We start from the raw sequence: 22,435 nt of genomic DNA on the forward strand, positions 1-22,435 counted from the left end.
TTTAGCGCTGTGTTGAAAACTATTGGTGGCCTTCGGCTGTTTTCTGCTTATTGATCAGGCTGTTGTCTCTTTGACACATTCCCCAATTTCGTTCTCAATTTTGATGATATAGGACTGAACCAACATCATATATTATTGAACCGAAAACTTTGACGTCCATATGGCAGATACCTAGTTACAATAAACGAACGTACCATCACCAGGGAAGTTCATACGATAAAAAACTAAAAATCAAGGAAAATGCTAAAATATACAGTTAAAATAAATGGACGTACCATCACTAGAGAAGTTCATATGAACCGACTTGATGCAATATACAAATGAATAAGTATTTATCTAGTGTTGGTAGATAGATTAAGATTAGTAGATTTTTCATATTTACTCTGTTTTAGCTGCAAACGTGAGATGCTTTAAATGTTCTGGTGTTCCTAAAATGGAGGATTGTAGTCATACAATAACCTGTGGTGATAACGAGGTATATATATTCTGGTGTTCCTAAGATAGAGGATTGTAGTCATACTCTAACCTGTGGTGATAACGAGGTATATACATTCTGGTGGTCCTAAAATAGAGGATTGCAGTCATACTATAACTTGTGGTGATAACGAGATATAGATATTCTGGTGGTCCTAAAATAGAGGATTGTAGTCATACTATAACCTGTGGCGATAACGAGGTATATATATTCTGGTGGTCCTAAAATAGAGGATTGTAGTCATACTATAACCTGTGGTGATAACGAGGTATATATATTCTGGTGGTTCTAAAATAGAGGATTGAAGTCATACTATAACCTGTGGTTATTACGAGGTATATATTTTCTGGTGGTCCTAAAATAGAGGATTGTAGTCATACTATAACCTGTGGTGATCACGAGGTATATGTAAATGTTCTGGTGGTCCTAAAATAGAGGATTGTAGTCATACTATAACCTGTGGTGATCACGAGGTATATGTAAATGTTCTGGTGGTCCTAAAATAGAGGATTGTAGTCATACTATAACCTGTGGTGATCACGAGGTATATGTAAATGTTCTGGTGGTCCTAAAATAGAGGATTGTAGTCATACTATAACTTGTGGTGATCACGAGGTATATGTAAATGTTCTGGTGGTCCTAAAATAGAGGATTGTAGTCATACTATAACCTGTGGTGATCACGAGGTATATGTAAATGTTCTGGTGGTCCTAAAATAGAGGATTGTAGTCATACTATAACCTGTGGTGATCACGAGGTATATGTAAATGTTCTGGTGGTCCTAAAATAGAGGATTGTAGTCATACTATAACTTGTGGTGATCACGAGGTATATGTAAATGTTCTGGTGGTCCTAAAATAGAGGATTGTAGTCATACTATAACCTGTGGTGATCACGAGGTATATGTAAATGTTCTGGTGGTCCTAAAATAGAGGATTGTAGTCATACTATAACCTGTGGTGATCACGAGGTATATATATTCATATTCATTTGTTGAATATTTTTTTAAAATTTTATTCAACCAAATAGAGAGTAAAAAAAATGTTCAAGAATAATAATATGATTTGATGCATTGTCTATAATGGAGGAAGCGGGGTTGGAGTTTAGAGGTAAGGGGTGGGTTGAGGTTGTATTCAAACTGGAATGATTACCGGCTGAAAAATTAATGAAAGTTAGACAGGACAGACACAGGCCACATACGGATAGATTCCTTAAAGGGTGGTTGCAATAGTTCTTAACATGCATAGAGCGTGGTTTATTAAAGAGATATCGAATTTGAATGTCCCCATTTCAAATTAACATTTGAAATTATGTACAGCCAATTGAACGCCCCATTTTTTCATGTTTTTTTTTACTGCCGGTCTGCAGAAGACCAAGTGATGAATCAACTGTGATAAGTCGTGTAATAAAAAGGTGGAATATACCAATTGGAGAATCGGGACTCATAAGACAATCTACAAAGCACTACATGGATTTGGTGCTCCGGACGGGTAAACTTATTCTGCTTCAAAAATGGCATTTGTCGATTTACTAATGGTAAACAAAAATTCGGTATAAAGACTCATTCGATGGGGACACTATGTTATTAAGACTGCAGATTGCCAATCAATATTCATAAAAGTAGCTCAATATGTTATTAAGACTGCAGATTGCCAATCAATATTCATAAAAGTAGCTCAATATGTTATTAAGACTGCAAATTGCCAATCAATATTCATAAAAGTAGCTCAATATGTTTAGTATCATGGATATTATGATTTTGATTATCTTATTTTTTTTTTCAGGAATGTTTTGTGCGTAAAAGTGTGGGAGCTGTCGGTAATACATTGGTCGAATCAGGATGCATGTCAACTAATGTAAGTATTCTATAATGCATATGTTATAGACAAGCGTATAGTGAATAGTAAAAATCACATAAATACTGAATATTTAGTCATATGAGTACGTGGAAAACTCAAAATGGAAAGCCTCTAATCAAATGGCAATATCAAAAGCTTTCAACAAGGGACCAAAATGACACATAAATTAACAACTATAGGTCACCGTACGGCCTTCAACAATTAGGAAAGCCCATACCGCATAGTCAGCTATAAAAGGCTCCGAAATTACAATGTAAAACAGTTCAAACGAGAAAACTAACGGCCTTATTTATATAAAACTAGAGGCTCTAAGGAGCCTGTGTCGCTCACCTTGGTCTATGTGAATATTAAACAAAGGAAGCAGATGGATTCGAAAAAATTATGTTTTGGTGATGATGATGTGTTTGAACATCTTACTTTACTGAACATTCTTGCTGCTTACAATTATCTCTATCTATAATGAACTTGGCCCAGTAGTTCAAGTGGAAAATGTAAGTAAACATGTACAAATTTTATGAAAATTGTTAAAAATTTACTATAAAGGACAATTCCTCCTTAGGGGGTCAACTGACCATTTCTGTCATGTTGAATTATTTGTAAATCTTACTTTGCTGAACATTATTGCTGTTTACAGTTTACCTCTATCAATAATAATATTCAAGATAATAACCAAAAACAGCAAAATTTCCTCAAAATTACCAATTCAGAGGCAGCAATCCAACAAAGGATTGTCCGATTCATCTGAAAATTTATGGGCAGATATATTTCAACCTGATCAACAACTTTACCCATGACAGATTTGCTCTAAATGCTTTGGTTTTTGAGTTATAAGCCAAAAACTGCATTTATCCCCTATGTTCCATTTTTAGCCGTGGCGGCCATCTTGGTTAGATGGCTGGTTCACCGGACACATTTTTAAAAAAAGATACCCCAAAGATGATTGTGGCCAAGTTTGGTTTAATTTGGCCCAGTAGTTTAAGAGGAGAAGATTTACGAAAAATGGTTAAAAATTGACTATGAAGGGCAATAACTCCTAAAGGAGTCAATTGACCATTTCGGTCATGCTAACTTATTTGTAAATCTTACTTTGCTGAACATTATTGCTGTTTACAGTTTACCTCTATCCATAATAATATTCAAGATAATAACCAAAAACAGCAAAATTTCCTTAAAATTACCAATTCAGGGGCAGCAATCCAACAAAGGATTGTCCGATTCATCTGAAAATTTATGGGCAGATATATTTCAACCTGATCAACAACTTTACCCATGACAGATTTGCTCTAAATGCTTTGGTTTTTGAGTTATAAGCCAAAAACTGCATTTTACCCCCAATGTTCCATTTTAAGCCGTGGCGGCCATCTTGGTTAGATGGCTGGTTCACCGGACACATTTTTAAATATAGATACCCCAAAGATGATTGTGGCCAAGTTTGGATTAATTTGGCCCGGTAGTTTAAGAGGAGAAGATTTTTGTAAAAGATAACTAAGATTTACGAAAAATGGTTAAAAATGACTTTGAAGGGCAATAACTCCTAAAGGGGTCAATTAACCATTTCGGTTATGTTGACTTATTTGTAAATCTTACTTAGCTGAACATTATTGCTGTTTACAGTTTATCTCTATCTATAATAATATTCAAGATAATAACCAAAAACAGAAAAAAATTACTTAAAATTACCAATTCAGGGACAGCAACCTAACAACAGGTTGTCCGATTCATCTGTAAATTTCAGGACAAGTAGATCTTGACCTGATTAACAATTTTACCACTGTCAGATTTGCTCTAAATGCTTTTGTTTTTGAGTTATAAGCAAAACACTGCATTTTACCCGTATGTTCTATTTTTAGCCATGGCGGCCATCTTGGTTGGTTGGCTGGGTCACGCCACACATTTTTTAATAAAGATATCCCAAACATAGTTGTGGCCAAATTTGGATTGATTTGGCCCAGTAGTTTCAGAAGAGAAGATTTTTGTAAAAGATAACTAAGATTTACGAAAAATGGTTAAAAATGACTTTGAAGGGCAATAACTCCTAAAGGGGTCAATTAACCATTTCGGTTATGTTGACTTATTTGTAAATCTTACTTAGCTGAACATTATTGCTGTTTACAGTTTATCTCTATCTATAATAATATTCAAGATAATAACCAAAAACAGTAAAATTTCCTTAACATTACCGATTCAGGGGCAGCAACCCAACAACGGGTTGTCCGATTCATCTGTAAATTTCAGGGCAGATAGATCTTGACCTGTTAAACATTTTTACCCCTGTCAGATTTGCTCTAAATGCTTTGGTTTTTGAGTTATAAGCAAAACACTGCATTTTACCTCTATGTTCTATTTTTAGCCATGGTGGCCATCTTGGTTGGTTGACCAGGTCACCGGACACATTTTTAAACTAGATACCCCAATGATGATTGTGGCCAAGTGTGGTTTAATTTGGCCCAGTAGGTTCAGAGGAGAAGATTTTTGTAAAAGTTAACGACGACTGACGACGACGGACGACGACGGACGACGGACGACGGACGACGGACGACCGACGACGGACGACGGACGACGGACGACGACGACGGACGACGGACGACGACGACGGACGACGGGGGGCAAAGTGATGGGAAAAGCTCACTTGGCCCTTGGGGCCAGGTGAGCTAAAAATGAACGAAAAACAAATATGTAACACATAAACAAACAACAACCGCTGAATTACAAGCTGCTGACTTAAACTTTAACGTTACTTTCTACTTTTACAGGTATGTAAACTCATATCATCGGGAAAACGATCTGCAGAGATAAACAAGAGAGCATCTGTCGGTTGTTTTCAGTGCTGTAACTCGGACTTTTGCAACAAACATTTGTGTACATCACAGCGTAAGTTTCATATAAAAATGTAAAATCACAAAAATACCGAACACGTAGGAAAATCCAAAAAGAAAAGTCCCTAATCAAGTGCTAAAATCAAATACTCAAATACATCAAACGAATGGATAACGACTGTCATATTTCTGACTTGGTACTGGTATTTTATTATGTTGAAAAAGGTGGATTAAAACTTGTTTTAAAGCTAGCTTATATAGTTTCGTCCCCGGGGGTATCACCAGCCCAGTAGTCAGCACTTTGGTGTTGACATGAATATCAATTATGTGGTCATTTTTAAAAATTTCCTGTTTACAAAACATTTTTGAAAAACTAAGGATTTTTTTATCCAAGGTATATATTACCGTAGCCGTATTTGGCACAACCTTTTGGAATTTTGGATTCTTAATTCTGTACAAGTTTGTACTTGTTTGACTATTTTGATGTGAGTGCACTGATGAGTCTTATGTAGACGAAACGCGCGTCTGGCGTAGTAAATTATAATACTGGTACCTTTGATAACTATATATTAACCTCCCACTTGTATGCATATATTGACAACGATGTGTGAACAAAACAAATAGATACAATAGATACAAATGTCAAACCCATATATTGACAACGATGTGTGAACAAAACAAATAGATACAATAGATACAAATGTCAAACCCATATATTGACAACGATGTGTGAACAAAACAAATAGATACAATAGATACAAATGTCAAACCCATATATTGACAACGATGTGTGAACAAAGCAAATAGATACAATAGATACAAATGTCAAACCCATATACAAAAATAAGAAGATGTAATGAGACAACTCTCCACCAGAAACAAAACAAATAGATACAATAGATACAAATGTCAAACCCATATACAAAAATAAGAAGATGTAATGAGACAACTCTCCACCAGAAACAAAACAAATAGATACAATAGATACAAATGTCAAACCCATATACAAAAATAAGAAGATGTAATGAGACAACTCTCCACCAGAAACAAAACAAATAGATACAATAGATAAAAATGTCAAACCCATATAAAAAAATAAGCAAGATGTTCCACCAGAGACCGAATGACCAAGGATTACAGCTACAGGTCTCCATACAGCTGTCAATAATGAGCAAAACCCATACCGCATAGTCAGCTCTAATACGCTTTGAAAAGGCACACATATAACGTGATGGGTTGTATAAGATTGTTGATACTAAACGTTCCCCCTAACTTGAAACAGTGGTGTATCAATACAACATACGAACCAACTATAAAAGTGAAAAATTGTCATTTGAAATTGAAATAACTCAGATCTATATAAAGCAAAAACATATTCAATAAAATTTTAATTAAATGCTAAATTCAAATTTAATGGATAAAAGTCTGAGTTCTATATGCATGTGTGTATACTTTTACACGTTTGGTTTTGATAGGTTTATCCAAGTGTTTATTCTTGTGTTTTTATCGTCAAATTTTTCTTTTAACAATAAGAATACCTACCAAGATTGTATTTTAAAAAATGCGTATACATTTTCAGCTGATATTTTTTTAATCAAAATATTAACGATGAAATTTACAGCAATGTAAACTGTATCAATTCGAATTTTCTGTTAATTTGGTCTCATACAAATAAATATCTTCTGAAACACATTGTTCTAGCTTGCCTGCGACTTTAGATTTTTCTTTTTTATATTGACGATTGATCTGTTCTTGATAGTAAATCTTCAGTTAGTGTATACTATTTTGTTTAAGCCTTATTCGCAAACCACTTGGAGTGCTTTAGCTGTTATGATGTTTTGAAACCAGAACACTGTACACACACAGAAGTTTGTGGCGTAGACCAGGTGAGAATCATTCGCAGCAAAATCACAGTTCATAAATTGTCAGGAAATCGATAATACCATGGACAAACACAAACAATGGCGAAACGAAAATCGAGTGCAAATAAAAATAAAAAGTAAGCATATGCTGCTTCACATGTAAAGCTTCGATTACGGATTGAATGATTGTACTACAATAAGAACAGATGCATGTATTATGTTGCAACTAGGTAATAAGTAAAATAACACAAAATACCGTACTCCGCGGAAAATTCTAAACGGAAAGGCCATAAGCAAATGACAAAATCAAAAGCTCAAATAAATAATAGTGTTATACCGATGTTTGGAATTCATAAATCAATTGAGAGAAAACAAATCCGGGTTACAAACTAAAACCGAGAGAAACACATCATATACAAGAGGAAAATATCAAAACGATAGAAACACTGAAATGCAACACAAAACAAAAGACAGAGCAACACACATCAGATGAATAGCAAACAACTGTCATATTCCTGTCTTGGTAAATGCATTTCCTTATGTAGATAAAATGGTTGACTATCCGAACCTCACATTTTTATGACAGTCAAATATAATTCCACTAAATTGACAACAATGTGTGAACAAATCAAAAAGACATAATAGGTAAAAAGTCCACAAATATATATATATGAAAATATATTTGATTTTGTCTTAACATATTCAGAGCATAAGAAGTGTTTCTCAACAAAGTCTCAAGGTTTTAAATTGAGTTTTTTTTCACATTTTCGTAGAATATGATTTTGATTTTGTTCTGATTAAGTTTTTATTTTCCAACCAGTTTTGTTTCTAAAATGACGACATTAAAATCGTTAAACCATTTTACAGCCAGGCCTTAATTTATTCAAATTCATGATGTAACCTATATATGTTTTCCTACAGAGAAGTCCAATGTCTCACTAAGAACATAACTAAATCAAGAATGCGTCTGTAAAGCGATTATTAAAGCAATCGAGATCATCCATTTAGTTCTGTGTTTATTGTTTATCCATCTCAAATTGTGGCTTTATCAGTGGTCGACTTATAAGTAGTTATGTGTTTATTGTTTATCCAACTCAAATTGTGGCTTTATAAGTGATCGACTTATAAGTAGTTATGTGTTTCTTGTTTATTCATCTCAAACTGTGGCTTTATCAGTGGACGACTTATTAGTAGTTATGTGTTTGTTTTTTATTCATCTCAAATTGTGGCTTTATCTGTGGTCGACTTATAAGTAGTTATGTGTTTATTGTTTATTCATCTCAAATTGTGGCTTTATCTGTGGTCGACTTATAAGTAGTTATGTGTTTATTGTTTATTCATCTCAAAATGTGGCTTTATCAGTGGTCGACTTATATGTAGTTATGTGTTTATTGTTTATTCATCTCAAATTATGGCTTTATCTGTGGTCGACTTTAAATAGGTATGTGTTTATTTTTTATCCATCTCAAATTGTGGCTTTATCGGTGGTCGACGTATAAGTAGTTATGTGTTTATTGTTTATCCATCTCAAATTTTGGCTGATCAGTGGTCCATTTATAAGTAGGTATGTACAGTAGTTGTTGTTTGTTTATGTAATTTATACTTTATTCTCGTTTCTCGTTTTTTATATAGATTAGATCGTTGATTTTCCCGTTTGAATGGTTTTAAACTAGTAATTTAGGGGCCCTTCATAACTTATTGTTCGGTGTGAGCCAAGGCTCCGTGTTGAAGACCGTACATTGAACTATAATGGTTTTCTTTTATAAATTGTTATTTGGATGGAGAGTTGTCTCATTGGCACTAACACCACAGCTTCCTATATCTATGTGTTTATTGTTTATCCAACTCAAATTGTGACTTAATCAGTGATCGGCTTATAAGTAGTTTAGTGTTTATTGTTTATCCTTCTCAAATTGTGGCGTATTTATTCATTGTAACATTAGAATGTGTATTGTATTGATTGTGTGTAAGGTTTATTCATTGTAACATTATAATGTTTATTGCAATGTTTTGCGTGTAAGGTTTATTTATTGTAACTATCTTGAGGGTTTTTCACATTTGTTGTGGAAGAAAATAACGTCTTGCTAGTTCAGATGCTTTATGATCGTAAGATGAAATATATATATACGTAACAATAACGTTACGTTACATTAACAATAGTGTGCGCGAAAGTACGGGAAACAATTACATTACAAAGCGTTCTAATGTCTCTTGGCCTATATTCACGACATTCTGGGGGCCTCAAAATGCATAAGAAATAAAATTATTTTAAAATGATAAATAATCAAAACTATTAAAGTTCTTTAAATTGATCACATTGAAAGTTTTTGTAATTCCACTTTACGTTAACTGTCCTTCACAAAATCTTATAACAGTTACTATAGTTCTAATGGATATAACTTCACAATTGGTCGTGTGGTAACTAGTCCTCTAGAAGTCCGTACTTTTGCTGCTCGAATAAGTCCATCTCCTCCTTTGATGACGTCTTCTATTGTTCCTAATCTCCATAAAAGTCGTGGCGATTCACTTCCTAGTTGAACTACATCACCGATGTTAACTTGTCCAGTATGTTTTCCAGAGGCTCGATGATATTCACGTAATCCGGTTAGATATTCATTAGACCAGCGTTTTGCGAAATGGTCTAATAAGAGTCCTTTTCTCTCAAATATTTTGTTTGCTGTGATCGTATCAAGTTCTTGAATATTCGCGTTGTGTTTGTCGTTGTGCATCTCTGTGGTCGTAATAATCCTCCCGTGTAAAAGATGAGATGGCGTCAAGGGTTCGGGATCTCTTATATCTGAAGATATATATGTAAGTGGGCGATTGTTTATAATAGTTTCAATCTCAGTGAGTATTGTTGTCAAAGATTGTTCGCTGACGAGTGCTTTACCAAATACTTTCTTTAATGTCATTTTGGTTAAGCCAACTAGACGTTCCCACCATCCGCCATACCACGGCGCTCCTTTCGGAATGAATTTCCAGTAGTTGATATGTAAATTCAGCTGACTTTGAAGTGCATTTGATGCGGCTACAAATGTAGGTGCGTTATCAGAATAAATAGTTTGCGGTATTCCTTTTCGACTGATAAAACGTCTAAATGCTAGGATAAAAGTGTTCAATGACAAATCAGGTACAAGTTCCAAATGTATAGCTCGTATACATGCACATGTAAATAAACATATATATACCTTTCTCGGTTGTGTTGATGTATCCTTGATGTGTAGAGGTCCGGCAAAATCTATCCCAGTTGTGCAAAATGGTATGGTGTCTTTTACTCGATCCTTTGGTAGTGGTGGTGGTTCCGGGCTGTTATACGGTTTACCAATTATTTTTTGGCACTGTATGCATTTACGTAAGACACTGTTCACACATTGTCGAATTGCTGGTATCCAGTAAGATTGCCTTATATGTGTTATTGTCTGACCCACTCCTGTATGTAGATTTCTTAGATGTGCGTCCATAATGACAAAATCTGTAAGTTTGTGGTTCTTTGGTAGTAAAATAGGAAACTTCGCGTTTTCTTCTATAGATGAATTTTGTATTCTGCCTTTACATCGTATGATTCCATTTTCATCCAAATATAAACGTAACTGTTGTACAAGCGGTAGTGATTTAACTTTCGAGTTTAACGAAATATGTTCTAGCTCTTTCACGAACCTGTCTTGCTGTGTATCTTTGATCCATAAATTCATAGCTAATGAAATTTCCTCTTTTGTTAGACTTGTTCTTAGGTTCCTGTCACCTTGTGAACTCCGTAGTCGATATGGACGTTTTTTCTGGCAGTTCTTAACGAATTTCAAGGCGTATCCAGTTACAGTTAAAAGTTTATTTAGATCAGAATACCTGTTCATGTCTATGATTTGTGATATTTGCGGCGGATCACTTGGTATTTTATCGTCACTTCTGTGTGTCTTTGGTCCGGTGATATTAGATAGCTGAGTGCTTATTTCCACATGTCCTGTCCACGTAGGCCATTTACGCTCGTCCGTTAACCATTGGGGTCCATTCATCCATAATGTCGAATCTTCAAATTGCGATGCAGTCAATCCACGTGTTTGTAGGTCAGCTGGGTTCATTTCTGTGGGTACATATTTCCATTCATGAGTTTCAGTTAGTTCTTTAATTTCACTAACACGATTTTTTACAAACTTGTTTGACGATTTCGATGAGGTGAGCCAATGTAGAACTATTTGGCTATCGCTCCAAAATACTGCTCTTTTGATTCCTAAGTTTTTGATTACATCTTTTGAGAGTCGTGCTCCAATCACTGCAGCCATTAATTCTAATTTTGGTAGAGTTATTAATTTTAACGGTGCAACACGGTTCTTCGCGATAACAAGTGTCGACCCTGTGCCTTTACTCAAGTAAACGGAAGCTCCGTATGCTTTCTGACTTGCATCAACAAAAATTTGTAGAGTAGACTCGGTAGTTTCTTCGTCCTCGTTTGCAAAATAGTATCTCTGTATTTGAAGTTTCGTAGTTATCTGTAAGATGTCATTCTTCACATCGGTCCATTCGTTTTCAATTTCTTTTGGTAGTTTCTCGTCCCATGCATAACCTTTTTTCCAAATGTCTTGAATGAGTGTTTTTGCTCTAATGGTTATCGGTCCGAGTAGTCCTAACGGGTCATATATAGCAGAAGACTGTCTCAAAAGTTCACGTTTTGTCAACTGTGTGTCCATCTTTAATTGTTTTGTTTCGGCAAAGCTGAGTGTATCTGAGTTTGCATCCCAGCGCATTCCCAATATTTTTGTCACCTTGTCTGCATCCAGTACTTTTTCCGATAAGGCTAAATCTCTGAGTTTGTCGCTGTTCGACATCCATGAACGGAAGTTGAAGCCTCCCTGTTTTAGCAATTCTCTGGATTCATTGAAGTATTTAATTGTGGCTTCTTCCGAGTTAATGCTAGATAGTACATTGTCAACATATAGATCTTCTTGTAGAATTGTTGCTACTTTGCTCTGACTCGTGGATAAATGTTTCAGTAATGTTGCGTTTAAAATAAACGGCGAACACGTTGCTCCAAAAAGAACAACTTTGAATCTGTACATAATCAATTCACTTGTTGGGTCAGTTGAATCGGATAACCAAAAGAAAAGTGTGGCGTCTCGGTCATCATTGTCAAGTCTTACTTGTAAAAATGCTTTTTCTATGTCCGTTGTGATGCCATATTTTCCTAATCTAAATCTTGTAAGTATGTTTGTCAATTTATTTAAAATAGGTGGTGCTGAAGATAGGCAGTCATTAAGGCTGGGTAAATCTGGATTTCCATGGCAACTGCAGTCATATACAATCCTAATAGGGGTCGTGTTTGAATCTTTCTTAACGGGATGGTGTGGTATGTAGTGGATTCTTCCATGCTCGCGATCTATTTCTGTAATGGGTACCTTTTCTATGAAGTCTTTCATCTCCTGTTCTTTGATAATCTTGTCGTATAGATTTAACATATCCGGATCTTTAGCCAACCTATCTATAACATTCTGGGTCCCCCTTCTTGCTATATATTCATTAGTGGGTAACTCGGGATGATCTTGTTTCCATGGTAGTTTTGCGACATATTTATTTTCCTTAAATGTTATGCTAGAGTTTTTGTACTCAAGCATTAGGTTTTGTACATTTTTTGTGTTTTCATCAGAATCCGCCTCTAATCCGCTCGACTCAATTTCCCAAAATTTCTGTAAATCGCACTCCTCGGGTTTGTGCGCAACTAAGACATTCATCATCGTAGAGTTCCATTGTTGAGTGTTGATATCTGTGTTCAGTGGTCCTGATAGCAAATAGCCTATTTTAGATTTAACAGCTGTTGGTCCGTCACCTCGAATAATTTCATCTTGTACTAAAGACCAGTAATAGTCTGCTCCAACGAGAAGTGAAATGGAAAACTTTTCATCCTGCGTGACTGGGTGGGCAAGTTGTAATCCTCGTAAATAGGGCAAGCTGTTAATGTTTACCCGTTTCTTCATATGTATCGGTGCGGCAATTTTTGGAGCAATAATTACTTCCATTGGAATTCTTTCTTTTCTTTCGGTCTCAATGGATAATGTTGCTTTCTCCAGGTTGCGTACATCACCTTCTTTCCCGCCAAATGCAGAAATTTGCATGCTTACTATACCAGTTGGTTTGATATGGAGTTTCTCTACTAGTTCTTGAGAAATAAATGAACTCTGGGCGCCTTCATCGAGTAGAATGTTAGTCATAACACTTTCATCATGGTACCATACGGGCGCTACGGCGGTTTTCAATAGAATTTCGGTATGTGCTGTAACTGCAGAATGCATAGCGGCGCTCTTTGTTTCTGTGGTACTTTGAAGCTCTTCGTTGACAGGTTTTGTTACGGCTTTATTTTCATTTGAAGTGGAGTTTTCATTTAGTAAATTATTACGGCAGATGCTACTGTGATGTTTCTTACTGCAATTTCGGCAACTGTATTTTGACTTGCATTCCGAAACCTTGTGATTACCGAAACAGTTAAAGCAAACTCGTTTTTCCATTACGATTTGGGTGCGGGCGTTTATATCGGTGATCTTTGTACATTCATTTGGGTGATGCGGGCTTTGACAAAACAAACACGGCCTTTTAGTCTTAACGGAACTATTTTTGTTACTATCTTTAGACCCTGTTGACTTCCATCTTTTATTTGTAGTTTCTGTCACGAACGATGCGGTGGGGATAATATCGGTTTCAATACGATTGGCGTTAGCGGCCTCTTGGATACAAATTTCTTTCTTTATTGCTTTGCGTAAACTTGAAATATCCCAATCATCATTACCGTGGTCTCGAGTAATGTTTTGTCTGACAAAACATGGAAGCTTGTTGAGTATTAGTGGTATTAAAAGGCTTCCGTACGATTCCTGATATCGACCCATTCCTTCTAGTTCACGTATATTACTTTCTATTGTGTCACTGAACGATTTCAGTCCCCTAATTCCGGGCGTTGGTGCAGGCAAATTTAGCAAATTTTGCATGTATGCGTTTACTATTTTGTGTTGTTGGCCAAATCTCTCGGGTAGAATTTGTATTGCTTGATTATAGTTTGTATTAGTCATTTGCATTCCCGAAATACACTGGCTAGCTTCTCCATAAAGTTGCGATTTTAAATAATTAAATCGTTGCACGTCACTCAATGAAGGATTTTCATGTACGGAATTATTATAGGAATCCCAAAAGGCTGACCATTCCAATAGATTTCCGCCGAAAGTTGGCAAGTTGAGTTTAGGCAATTTGTTATAATGACTTGACACTGTGGAGGTGGGCATGCTTGACTGGCTTAGGCTTGTTTGCTCTGAGTTGAAAATTATCTGGTTAGAATGTTCTTGCACGCTGGGGTTATTGCATATAAAATCTGATGCATTAGGGTTAAGAGCTGATTGATTTTTAGACTGACTAACACTTACTTCTTTTGTGAACTTTTCAATTTTCGTTATTCCAATTTGAATCTCTAACTCGTATCTGTCAACTTCTTCAATTTCTTCGTCGAGGTCTTCTTCTTCTTCAATAGATTCTAGAATCTTCTCATTGAGGTCAGACAATGTCTTCTTCTTGGTTTTGATAAGCTCCATCATGGATCTGAGGTTGACAACATCTTGTTGCGGTTCTTCTGTCGGGTCTGCTTTTTTCAGTAGTTTTATTACTGCTCGTCTATGTGCGGCTCGTACTGTTTTGAGTTTCGAACTCATCTCTAGTTGTGGTTTTTCGTCACGGCACCAATATCTTGAGGGTTTTTCACTTTTGTTGTGGAAGAAAATAACGTCTTGCTAGTTCAGATGCTTTATGATCGTAAGATGAAATATATATATACGTAACAATAACGTTACGTTACATTAACAATAGTGTGCGCGAAAGTACGGGAAACAATTACATTACAAAGCGTTCTAATGTCTCTTGGCCTATATTCACGACAGTAACATTATAATGTATATTATACTGTTTGTGTGTAAGGTTTATTCATTGTAACATTATAATGTGCATTGTATTGTTTGTGTGTAAGGTTTATTCAATGTACCATTATAATTTGGATTGTATTACAGGAGTGTCATTCTGATATGCGTCACATTAGCACAAATTACGAAATCAGATACTCACTGGGATGCACATCTAAGATGGTAAGAGAATATTTTGTGCTTATTTGATACTTTTTTGTCGAACTTCTGATCTGAAAAGTTTTTATAATAAATGGTTTATTTTAAAGGAGTAGGTCCAATAAGACCTCTTTTTGGCCCCTAAATATAGCAGTTTTACAAAATTGTTAAAATGTAAACTTTATATAATTCATTGGACAGTAAAATGCTTCTTCTACATAAATATAGGTTGTTTTTTACAGCACAATGCATATATATCGGGTATTAGCACCATTAAGTCGTGCTAAATTACTGAAATCTTCACAATTCTAGCATTTTAGTTAAATCTTAGACGGTTTTCGTGTAAAACGAAAGTGGCCGCATTCGTGTTCATCCTTAATATTGAAATGTGAGTTGTATTTTATGATAATACATAACATATATAAAGGTTGAGAATGAACACGGATGCAGCCACTTTCAATTTTGAAAAAAAAACATCTGAAAAGTGGCATTTTTCGTCATATTTGGTAGATTTTTCATATTTCAGCTTGAATCGGTGCGTTTTTTATGACGAAATCAGTTACAATCTTTCACATAAACTAATTGATTCAAATAAAATAGCCACTTAAGTGTTTAAAAAGTGGTCAAAATCTTTCGTCAGATGAACCTGAAATTTGAGGCCAAAAACGGCCCTTATTGGACCTACTCCTTTATTATAGTTATGTCAACTTTTGTTTTAAAGGAATGCACTCGTGTAAAATAACAAAATACAGAAGTGTAAAATAACAAAATACCGAAAGCTGAATGTTTATATTACATTGGATGCAAATGATCCTTTTTCTAGAAACATAACGTTAAGTGCTGTTACCAGTCTGGAAGCTTGGCACCCTTAGCACGTGTGATTCTTCATAGTAGACAGCCAACATATTATTACCTGATGACTCTCCTTAAAGGACATCCATGTTCATCTTGGTATTGCACTTTAGGTACCTCATAATGAAGAGTTACCGATAGTTATAAGATGTCACACAGCATTGACATATAGTGATGTACATGTAGAACAGCAATCAAACAATATAGACATGAGATTAATATTGTTAATAATTTTTGCAGTTGTGTAGAGCATTAGAAGCAGATGCTGGTTTTGGTGATTATTGTAGTAAATGTTGCCACGATAGCTACTGCAATATAAAGCTCTGTGGGTTACTTAATAATGGTAAGTAAAATTGAAGTAGTTATTATCTCATTATTAATTTTCTTAAATACAAATATTTGTTCAGTGCGTACCATACTTGTTTCAATGGTTATAATATGATCACACACGCATACCAAACTGATGTCCTACCATAATCCATACTTTATTTTCCTGACTTCTTGTAGCAATGTCTTTTGTAGTGTACTAACCTCAGACCATTATATCAGTTAAAGTTTTCTAAAACAATAGCCGAAATATGCTTAACTAGAGGTAATGGATTTGTTGTCTAAAATTGTCCGTTTTTTTTGTGTTTTTACTTTTTACAGTAATTTTCCATTCCATGCTGTATTTCTCAGGGTTTGATTTCTTTTATTTATTCAAACTAGTTCTTTATTTATCCTGCTTGCTTGCTGGCAATTAAAAGTATAAACTGATACACACATTAATTTTCTTGACAAAAGGACTTACCTGATGAACGGATCTGCTTGTATTATGAACAAATCCTAGTCAAGGTTTTGCTTATTTCATGGGTATGTCTTGATCAACGAATCTTCTTCTATTATGTACATGTACTGGTCAGCGGATCTGCCTCTATTATGTACATGTCCTGGTCAGCGGATCTGCCTCTATTATGAACATGTCCTGGTTAGCGGATCTGCCTTTATTATGTACATGTCCTGGTTAGCGGATCTGCCTCTATTATGTACATGTCCTGGTCAGCGGATCTGCATCTATTATGTACATGTCCTGGTCAGCGGATCTGCCTCTATTATGAACATGTCCTGGTCAGCGGATCTGCCTCTATTATGTACATGTCCTGGTCAGCGGATCTGCCTCTATTATGAACATGTCCTGGTCAGCGGATCTGCCTCTTTTATGAACATGTCCTGGTCAGCGGATCTGCCTCTATTATGAACATGTCCTGGTCAGCGCGGATCTGCATCTATTATGAACATGTCCTGGTCAATGGATCTGCTTGTTTTATAGATATGATTCATTTGACCTGTCGACGCAATGTGTAATGCATTTTTGTTATTCAATGTTTCCTATTTTTTTGTTATATCTAATCTCACCAGTTTCAATATATACCATCTTTGATAAGTATTCAGTATTTCTATAAATTTTCAGTTCTGTTGTACTATGAACTGCAAATTTATTTTGTAAAAAAGTATTGACATACTCCTAATAACAATTGAATTATAACATTTCAGTGTACCTGTGTAGATTATTTAAATGATCGAGTTAAGGAAGTTCACTTCTAAGTTTCAAAATAAAAAAAAACCTTTTCGAAACACTATTATATGTTGATAGGGGAGTAATTAAGTAACCAAAAAGAGCGAAAAAAATATATAGGTCCGTGTGCTTGTTTTAGAGATATGAGCCATTGAAGTTTTGGCGGTAAAATGTTCTCTCTTAATTTTTCATAGCTTTATCATTGACAAGTTTAAGTTTTCAAATACTATTAAAAAAATTAACAAGGATTTTATAAGACTTTTACAGATGGCTTATAATTATGTATGTAAAACATTTATAAAAAGGAAATGGGGCTCAGTGAGCAATATTTTTAAAGCATTCAAATAGATAAAACCAGAGAATTCCGAAAATCTCACAAAAATCCCAAAACATGACAAGCGAACATACTTAAGTCTTTTCAATTGGTGTTTTATAGTGTGTCTTACTATGTTGTATGGTATACTACTGTTTCAGGTTAGGTTGAATGTTGGTGCATGTTAAAACGTTTAAACCAACTGTTTTTGTTTGCAAATGTCCTAAGTTAGGGACCAGATGTTTAGTGGTTTTCATTTGTTGATGTGGTTTATTAACGTTTCTCGTTTTTTGTTTTTCATATAGATTAGACCACTGGTTTTCCTGTTTGAATTGTTTAACGCTTGTAATTTTGGTCCCTTAACAGCTTGCTGTTCGGTGTGAGCCAAGGTTCTGTGTTGAAGGCCATTATTTGACCTATTCTAGTTTAAACACATTGTGACTTGGATGGAGAGTTGTCTAATTGGCAAACGAATCTGATTGAATTTCGAACATGACCTGGTGAATGGATTTGCCTCTATTATTAACATGTCCTGATCAGCGGATCTGATCTGCTTATATTATGAACATGTTGTGATGAACGGTTCTGATTGTATTATAAGCCTGCCCTGATGAACGGGTCTTCTTGTATTATGAACTCGTCCTGGTAAATGGATCTCCATGTATGAAGTACATGTCCAAATCAATAGTTCAGCTTGTATTTTAACGATGTCCAAGTCAACATATTTGCTAGTATTTACAACAGGAACAAATCAATGGATCTGCTTTTTATTTCGAACATTTCCTGATCAACGTATCTGCTTGTATTTCGGACATGCCGTGATCAACATGTATGCTTGTATTTCAATCATATCCTGATTAAAGGATTTGCTTGTATTACGATTATGTCCTGATCAACGGATCTGCGTGCATTTTGATCAGTCCTGATCAACGTGTATGCTTGTATTTTGATCATGTCCTGATCAATAGATATGCTTGTATCTGGAACATGTCCTGATCAACGGATATAGATATAGGAAGATGTGATGTGAGTGCCAATGAGACAACTCTCCATCCAAACAACAATTTAAAAAAATGAAACCATTATAGGTAATATAAAAAAGAAGATGTGGTATGATTGCCAATGAGACAGCTATCCACAAAAGACCAAAATGACACAGAAATTAACAACTATAGGTCACCGTACGGCCTTCAACAATCAGCAAAGCCCATACCGCATAGTCAGCTATAAAATGTACGGTCTTCAACACGGAGCCTTGGCTCACACCGAACAACAAGCCATATAGGGCCCCAAAATTACTAGTGTAAAACCATTTAAACGGGAAAACCAACGGTCTAATCTATCATGTCTATTTAAAAAACGAGAAACGAGAAACACGTATAAATTACATAAACAAACGACAACTACTGTACATCAAATTCCTGACTTAGGACAGGTGCAAACATTTGCAGCGGGATTAAAGGTTTAAATGGTACCAAACCTTCTCCCTTTTTCTGAAACAATAGCATAACATCACAAAATAGAAAAACACACGATAAAATATCAATTGGCAGGCTTAACTCAATCAAAAAACGTAAATTAATACACTATGAACGAATACATTTGATTTAAGATATCTGAATGCATTGACAGTTAATAAAATATGAGGGACAAGCATTCAAAGCCAAAAAAACAAACAAACAAGCTCAAATAAAGTCATGGCAAGATACCACTGCGAAATATTTAACCCTTCGAAAATAATCACTTTTGAAAAAAAACAAAATAAAAACGGTTTGAATAATACAGGAAAATCTTGAAGTTTATACAAATGTAGTAGGAAGAAGTGAAAATTAGAAGATATTCAAAATAATCAAAGTTGGTATATAGACAAGATCCATATTAATATAAAATATTATGCATGTAGTATTTAAACTTGTCCAAGATAATGAAACACCATTATGCAATCTAAATATTGTATTTATGAATGTGCCATTATCAAGTATATCATATCCCTGCTCATAAAATAATTAAGCATCAATTGAACCATCTTATCTAGTCCCGTCATGTGTTGCTATCCAGATAGTGCTCGACACTTATGTTATTCCTTTTATATGACGACGGTCACTTAATTGATCCTAATTTTCTTAACTGTGAAACTTCAGCTTTGGACTATAAATGGCACTTTATGCACGTACGATTGACGAGATTTGAATATTTATAGGCTACTAATTGACTATGCAGTCAATATAAATGTTATAATAATTGTTTGTATACCCACCATTTTTCAGCTAAACCTATAATGACAGTAAAACAACCACAGGACCGAAACGCATTACCAGGAGACAAAATTGAACTGCAATGTGCAGTAGCTCATATCAACGGAGTACCGTTGAACATCACATGGACTCATCAAAATGTAAGTAAAAACACTTACAAAAAATATCATTTTATCAAAAAGCGGTACAACTTCCCGTTATGTAACTACATAAAGATTAATAATAGTATATTACATTTAATAAATTGTTAAACTAGGTAAAAACGAAAAACAAGGCAAAACTTTCAGTTAGACAATCGAAACAAATTAGACAAAGAGAGACAGATACAATCTGTTATGTGTTTTTGCTAATTAGACAAAGAGAAACAGATACAATTTTGTTATGTGTTTTTGCTAATTAGACAAAGAGAGACATATACAATTTGTTATGTGTTTTTGTTAATTAGACAAAGAGAGACAGAAACAATCTGTTATGTGTTTTGGTTAATTAGACAAAGAGAGACAAAACAATCTGTTATGTGTTTTTGCTAATTAGACAAAGAGAGACAGGTACAATTTTGTTATGTGTTTTTGCTAATTAGACAAAGAGAGACATATACAATTTGTTATGTGTTTTTGCTAATTAGACAAAGAGAGACAGAAACAATCTGTTATGTGTTTTTGCTAATTAGACAAAGAGAGACAAAACAATCTCTTATGTGTTTTTGCTAATTAGACAAAGAGATACAGATACAATCTGTTATGTGTTTTTGCTAATTAGACAATGAGAGACAGATACAATCTGTTATGTGTGTTTGCTAATTAGACAAAGAGAAACAGAAACAATCTGTTATGTGTTTTTGCTAATTAGACAAAGAGAGACAGATAAAAATCTGTTATGTGTTTTTGCTAATTAGACAAAGAGAGACAGAAACAATCTGTTATGTGTTTTTGCTAATTAGACAAAGAGAGACGGGTACAATTTGTTATGTGTGTTTGCTAATTAGACAAAGAGAGACAGGTACAATCTGTTATGTGTTTTTGCTAATTAGACAAAGAGAGACAGATAAAAATCTGTTATGTGTTTTTGCTAATTAGACAAAGAGAGACAGAAACAATCTGATATGTGTTTTTGCTAATTAGACAAAGAGAGACAGATAAAAATCTGTTATGTGTTTTTGCTAATTAGACAAAGAGAAACAGAAACAATCTGTTATGTGTTTTTGCTAATTAGACAAAGAGAGACAGGTACAATCTGTTATGTGTTTTTGCTAATTAGACAAAGAGAGACAGATAAAAATCTGTTATGTGTTTTTGCTAATTAGACAAAGAGAAACAGAAACAATATATTATGTGTTTTTGCTAATTAGACAAAGAGAGACAGATAAAAATCTGTTATGTGTTTTTGCTAATTAGACAAAGAGAGACAGAAACAATCTGTTATGTGTTTTTGCTAATTAGACAAAGAGAGACAGAAACAATCTGTTATGTGTTTTTACTAATAAGACAAAGAGAGACAGAAACAATCTGTTATGTGTTTTTACTAATAAGACAAAGAGAGACAGAAACAATCTGTTATGTGTTTTTGCTAATTAGACAAAAAGAGACAAAACAATCTGTTATGTGTTTTTGTTAATTAGACAAAGAGAGACAGATACAATCTGTTATGTGTTTTTGCTAATTAGACAAAGAGAGACAGATACAATCTGTTATGTGTTTTTGCTAATTTGACAAAGAGAGACAGGTACAATCTGTTATGTGTTTTTGCTAATTAGACAAAGAGAGACAGATACAATCTGTTATGTATTTTTGCTAATTAGACAAAGAGAGACAGAAACAATCTGTTATGTGTTTTTACTAATAAGACAAAGAGAGACAGAAACAATCTGTTATGTGTTTTTGCTAATTAGACAAAGAGAGACAGATACAATCTGTTATGTGTTTTTGCTAATTAGACAAAGAGATACAGAAACAATTTGTTATGTGTTTTTACTAATAAGACAAAGAGAGACAGAAACAATTTGTTATGTGTTTTTGCTAATGAGACAAAGAGATACAGATACAATCTGTTATGTGTGTTTGCTAATTAGACAAAGAGAGACAGATACAATCTGTTATGTGTGTTTACTAATTAGACAAAGAGAGACAGAAACAATCTGTTATGTGTTTTTGCTAATAAGACAAAGAGAGACAGGTACAATCTGTTATGTGTTTTTGCTAATGAGACAAAGAGAGACAGATAAAAATCTGCTATGTGTTTTTGCTAATTAAACAAAGAGATACAGATACAATTTGTTATGTGTTTTTGCTAATTAGACAAAGAGAGACAGAAACAATCTGTTATGTGTTTTTGCTAATAAGACAAAGAGAGACAGGTACAATCTGTTATGTG

General features: G+C 34.5%; 1 protein-coding gene across 1 annotated transcript in view; it reads left to right on the top strand.

Annotated features, from left to right (window-relative positions):
- Positions 1 to 392: 392 nt before the first annotated feature.
- The window catches only part of LOC139496471 (uncharacterized), a gene marked incomplete at its 5' end in the record, with an annotated part of 29,801 nt that continues 7,758 nt past the window's right edge, over positions 393 to 22,435 (top strand). The window contains 7 exon segments of the mRNA XM_071285089.1: positions 393 to 475; positions 2,260 to 2,331; positions 5,088 to 5,205; positions 6,945 to 7,036; positions 15,040 to 15,114; positions 16,183 to 16,285; positions 20,078 to 20,205. Of these exon segments, the coding sequence (XP_071141190.1) occupies positions 393 to 475; positions 2,260 to 2,331; positions 5,088 to 5,205; positions 6,945 to 7,036; positions 15,040 to 15,114; positions 16,183 to 16,285; positions 20,078 to 20,205 (671 nt within the window).

Source organism: Mytilus edulis, chromosome 11 (genome assembly GCF_963676685.1).
Source record: "Mytilus edulis chromosome 11, xbMytEdul2.2, whole genome shotgun sequence".
Taxonomy (NCBI): domain Eukaryota; kingdom Metazoa; phylum Mollusca; class Bivalvia; order Mytilida; family Mytilidae; genus Mytilus; species Mytilus edulis.